The 6,000-nt window shown below is 39.6% G+C and overlaps 1 protein-coding gene across 1 annotated transcript in view; it reads right to left on the bottom strand.

The window, feature by feature from the left end:
• Window positions 1–820: 820 nt before the first annotated feature.
• Window positions 821–6,000, bottom strand: part of NKAIN2 (sodium/potassium transporting ATPase interacting 2) — an 881,770-nt gene continuing 876,590 nt past the window's right edge. The window contains exon 7 of the mRNA XM_075862314.1: window positions 821–2,169. Coding sequence (XP_075718429.1) covers window positions 2,160–2,169 — 10 coding nt within the window. The 3' untranslated portion in view covers window positions 821–2,159. The remainder of the gene's footprint in view (window positions 2,170–6,000) is intronic.

Raw genomic sequence — 6,000 nt, 5'->3', positions numbered from 1 at the left:
ATATCCAATGATCTATACAGTGCTTTTGTAGTGCTGCATTGCTGTTTAAGGCTAAGTGGCCATCCTATAGGAGCTGTAGTGGCAGCCATATTGGCTTTCACCTAGCTTGCCCAGAAACAATTGGAGCTAGGGAACAACTAAACACACATTTTAGCAATATGAGGACAACTATATGACATTAATTACCGGTAAGAGTTAGATTTTAAGGGAAAATGTTCATTACAAGGATTTCCCACCAACTCCATTTATCACCTAGCTACAAGATTGCTGGGACCCCCATCACACACTTGAACAGGAGTTTAGAGTCTTTCTTTCCTCCTCACCTGCGCGGCTGCGGTGAGAAGTAGTTTGAATGGAGCAACGGTTGAGCATACGCACTGCTACACCATTCAAACTTTATGGAACTGACGGAAAACAACTGAGTGAAAGGCTGACACTCTGTTCCAACTCCTCTCCACGGTTGTGCGGGTGGGGAGGAATAAGAGACTCGGAATCCCTGTTCTTGTCATCAGTGGGGGTCCTAGCAGTGGGGCCCCGAGCAATCATACATTGATCACCTATCCTGTGGATAAGTGATAAATGTATTTGGTGGAAAATCCCCATTTAAGTAATAAACATACAATAATTACATAATCTCCATTATTTTCAATGTGTTGCTTTCCTGGGGATATACAGCAGACAATATATTTATAGTGAAACTATTTATCAACAAACGTTAAAAATGAAAGAAAAATCTGTTATTAGCATTTTACAATGGAATAGTAATTTCTGAAAGATAATTTTTTATAGTCACACAATTACAGGAAGATAAAATATGTATTCTAATACACAAACAAATTCCCAGACTTCACAAAAAATTCCAAATTTTCACAAAAGAAAGCGTTCCCATGGAAAAGCACCAACATACACTATATTTTACATTAAACTTAGGTATAAAATATTCATTCTAAATGTTTAATTGGTTTTCCTATATAGAAATCTGTAGATGTTTATCTTATTTTGTAAAAGACGAGTCACATAAAAAACACCAACAGTGGCAAAAGATAAAAACAATGACAAAAGAGCAGCTTTTTTTTCTGATGTTTTCTACTCATGTGGAATATTAGTAAAAACCTATACGTTGGAATCCTTTTGGTGTGAGAGGCTATGGGGTGCATTGCACAGCAATGCTTGGATTCTTCACAATTGCCATGAAACATGACTTTGGGAGCTAGGCTATCATGCATTCACAATGCTCCAAAATCACCGGACTGGTAACTTTCTAGCGTTCATTATCCTTTGTATTATGAAGCTTGTTATGAATGGTCATATTATGCAAATGTGGTGCCTGGGATTTATATTGCCATATATATTTATCATTGCACTTTATACCCACTTTGTAAATTACTATAGTGACAAAGCACCTGTGCAAATCTTGTCACAGATATGTACTGATCTATGGGAATGTTTTAATGGAATAACCTCAAAGGCAACTCTTCACGTGTTTTTCCTGGGCTATCGAAGAGTTGTGGTCATTGTGGTGGCTAATGTTTTACAAGTCATATCAGGTGTGATGTCCATTCAGGTGGTCAGACGCTCAGAACAGAGGAGGAACTGGAAATGATGGAAGTCATCAAGTCCTGACAGGGAGCATCTCGCATGATGCGTTCTTTCTAACAATCAAATTTTGGCTGGGTTAAGGCAAAATACAGGCACATAACGTTCCCTTTTGTATGCCTGCAAAGCAACCCGATGTGTTCCACTGCCTCAAACAGGGGTTTTATGGCACTTTTAATTTTGACCACAGTCCTTGATGTCCACTTAGATCACAACACCTCGGCCTCTCTATCTCACAGAGTAACTGCCTGTGCAAATATCATATTGTAACTGAAAAGAGGCCTAACTAGAGCTAACAGTGCAAAAAGAAGGAAACGCCGAGAGTTCCAGAAGGGGGCACCAAAGCACCAGTCATAAAAGATTTCAGTCTTCTTGGGATTGCAGTATCTGCCAGTGGAAATACATTCGCTTGTGCACTTTGAGAGCAAGGCTCATTTTGGCAACTCATCTGGGGAATAGGAACCATAAACACAAATGCTTTCTGCCCTCTTTTTACAATCCAAGAGAATGATTCCATGAAGCAACATTTGGGAGTGCTCCAGAAAACTTCAGGTTATGCTTTGTTATTTTGACCTAGGAAAGAAGAACAAAAACAACAATCACAATTTAAAATCATCAAAATTTTAATACCATAATATTGATAACTATATTATTAACATTATAACAGTTAAATTTGATCTTAATGATGATCCTAAACATAAAATCATGTGTGCATCTCTATAACGCAGGAGAAACATATTACATTGGGTACAAGTCTTGACTTGAATCCAATGTGCTTGGCTGTCTCCATTGATTCCTATAGAAGTTATCAAAACAGCCAACAAAATGCGGCCACCTTTCCATAGACTCCATCTTTGTACGCAGCAATGGCCGTCACTGGGGGGGGGGGGGGGAGGGTTGTCTAGTCTATTGCAACAAGTCTATGGCAACAGGATGCTACAGGACAGACATCCTGTGTGACATCCATTTTTTCTTTCATGATAGGACGTATTAACAGGATGCTAAAACGCGATGTGAACCTAGCCTAATATACTAGTCCTCAATTAATTTGAATATCATTAAAAAGTAAATTTATTTCAGTAATTCAATTCAAAAAGTGAAACTCATATATTATATAGATTCATTACACACAGAGTGATCTATGTCCAGCATTTTTTTTATTTTAATGTTGATGATTATGGCTAACAGTTAGTGAAAACACCAAATTTAGTCTCTCAAAAAATTTGAATATTAAATAAGCTCAATTTCAAAAATGATTTTTAATACTGAAATGTTGGCCTACTGAAAAGTATGTACAGTATATGCACTCAATACTTCAGGGCTCCTTTTGCATGAATTACTGCATCAATGCAGCGTGGCATGGAGGCGATCAGCCTGTGGCACTGCTGAGGTGTTATGGAAGCCCAGGTTGCTTTGATAGCGGCCTTCAGCTCGTCTGCATTGTTGGGTCCGTTGTCTCATCTTCCTCTTGACAATACCCCATAGATTCTCTATAGGGTTTAGGTCAGGCGAGTTTGCTGGTCAATCAAGCAGAGTGATACTGAGGTTATAAACCAGGTATTGGTACTTTTGGCAGTGTGGGCAGGTGCCAAGTCCTGCTCGAGAATGAAATCAGCATCTCCATAAAGCTTGTCAGCAGGGGGAAGCATCAAGCGCCCTAAAATTTCATGGTAGACGGCTGCGCTGACTCTGGACTTGATATAACACAGTGGACCAACACCAGCAGATGACATGGCTCCCCAAACCATCACTAACTGTGGAAACTTCACACTGGACCGCAAGAAACTTGGATTGATGCCTCTCCACTCTTCCTCCAGACTCCGGGACCTTGATTTCCAAATGAAATGCAACATTTACTTTTATCTAAAAACAGGACTTTGGACCACTGAGCAAGAGACCAGTCCTTTTTCTCCTTAGCGCAGGTAAGACGCTTCTGACGTTGTCTCTGGGTCATTAGTTGCTTGATACAAGGAATGTGACAGTTGTAGCCCATATCCTTGATATGTCTGTGTGTAGTGGCTCTTGAAGGACTGGCTCCAGGTGCAGTCCACTCCTTGTGAATCTCCCCCAGATTCTTGAATGCCCCTTTCTTGACAAACCTTTCAAGGCTGCGGTTATCCCTGTTGCTTGTGCACCTTTTTCTACCACTTTTTCCTTCCTCTCAACATTCCATTAATATGCTTGGATACAGCACTCTGTGAACAGCCAGCTTCTTTAGCAATGTCCTTTTGTGGAGGGTGTCAATGACTGTCTTCTGGACAACTGTCAAGTCAACAGTCTTCTCCATGATTGTGTAGCCTACTGATCTAGACTTTTGGATCATTTAAAGACTTCGGAAACCCTTGCAGGTGTTTTGTGTCAATTAGCTGATTAGAGTGTGACACCATGAGTCTACAATCTTGAAGTTTTACCCAATATTCAAATTTTCTGAGTGACTAAATTTTGGGTTTTCATTTACCTTTAGCCATAATCTTCAACATTTAAAGAAAAAAATGCTGGAAATAGAACACTCTGTGTGTAATTAATCTATATAATATGTGTTTCACTTTTTGAATTGAATTACTGAATTAACCCCTTCCCGCTCCTGGACGTACGTCATGGTAGCTGTATCGTTCGCGCTCCATGACCTAACAGTACGTCACGGGAGTAACGGCCATTTCGGCCATCTTCCCGACACATGCAGGAGCTGTGACAGCTACTGTCTCGTACAGCAGTTGCCGCAGCTCCTACAGCGGGGACCGATAGCTGTGTCCCCGCTGATTAACCCCTTAAAAGCCGTGTTCAATAGCGATCGCTGATTTTTAGGGGTTAAACTACCATCGACGGCCCGCTACACGATAGCGGCCAGCGATGGTGGCTATGGCAACCGGACGCATAACAATGGTGTCTAGCTATGCCACCGACGGAAGTCTAGTGGGTCCTGACAAAGTCAGGACCCACTATGTTTGCTATCAGTGAGTAGCTGACAGCTCTAATACACTGCAATACATTGATCAAAAATGACATTTTATTGGAAAAAATTAATTTTTTTTAATTTTACAGCCCAATTCAAATACGTGCTGTGAAAAAACTGTGCGGCTAAAATGGTAACAACAATCATAAATCAATTCCTTGAGGGGTGTAGTTTCCAAAATGGGGTCACTTCTGGTGGGTTTCCATTGCTTTGATATCTCTGGGGCTCTGCAAATGCGACATGGCACCCTAAAAACCAATCCAGCAAAATCTGGACTCCAACAAACACATAGCGCTCCTTTCCTTCTGAGCCCTCCCATGGGCCAAAACGGCAGTTTATCACCACAAATAGGGTATTGCCGCACTCAGGACAAATTGGGCAACAAAATGGGGCATTTTGTTCCCTGTGAAAATAAGAAATTTTGATCAAAAATGACATCTTATTGGAAAAAATGTCATTTTTGAAATTTCACAGCCCAATTCAAATACGTGCTGTGAAAAAACTGTGTGGTCAAAATGGTAAAAACAACCATACGTAAATTCCTTGTGGGGTGTAATTTCCAAAATGGGGTCACTTTTGGGGGATTCCTACTGTTTTGGCACCTCAACACCTTCAAACCTGGCATGCTGCCTAAAATATATTGTAATAAAAAAGAGGCCTCAAAATGCACTAGGCGCTTCTTTGATTCTGGGGATTGTGTTTTAGTCCACGAGCGCACTAGAGACACATGTGGGACATTTCTAAAAACTGCAGAATCTGGACAATACATATTTAGTAGTGTTTTTCTGGTAAAACCTTCTGTGTTACAGAAAAAAATGAAATAAAATTGAAATTCAGCAAGAAAAATGAAATTTGCAAATTTCACCTCCACTTTGCTTTAATTCCTGTGAAATGCCTAAAGAGTTAAAAAACTTTCTAAATGCTGTTTTGAATACTTTGAGGGGTCTAGTTTTTAAAAGGTGTTTTATGGGGATTTCTAATACATAGGCCCCTCAAAGTCACTTCAGAACTGAACAGGTACCTTAAAAAAAGGCTTTTGAAATTTTCTTAAAAATATGAGAAATTACTGTTTATGTTCTAAGCCTTGTAACGTCCAAGAAAAATGAAAAAAAAAAGTTCAAAAAACGATGCCGATCTAAAGTAGACATATGGGAAATGTGAACTAGTAACTATTTTGGGGGGTATAACCATCTGTTTTACAAGCAGATGCATTTAAATTCCGAAAAATACTATTTTTTCAAAATTTTCTCTAAGTTTTGCAATTTTTCCACAAATATACACTGAATATGTCGAACAAATTTTACCACTAACATAAAGCCCAATGTGTCATGAGAAAACAATTTCAGAATCGCTTGGATAGGTTTAAGCATTCCGACGTTATTACCACATAAAGTGAAATATGTCAGATTTCAAAATGGGCTCTGAGCCTTAAGGCCAAATCAAGGCTGGGT

This window comes from Rhinoderma darwinii, chromosome 4 (genome assembly GCF_050947455.1).
Source record: "Rhinoderma darwinii isolate aRhiDar2 chromosome 4, aRhiDar2.hap1, whole genome shotgun sequence".
NCBI lineage: Eukaryota > Metazoa > Chordata > Amphibia > Anura > Rhinodermatidae > Rhinoderma > Rhinoderma darwinii.
This window is presented reverse-complemented; position numbering and strand designations above follow the sequence as displayed.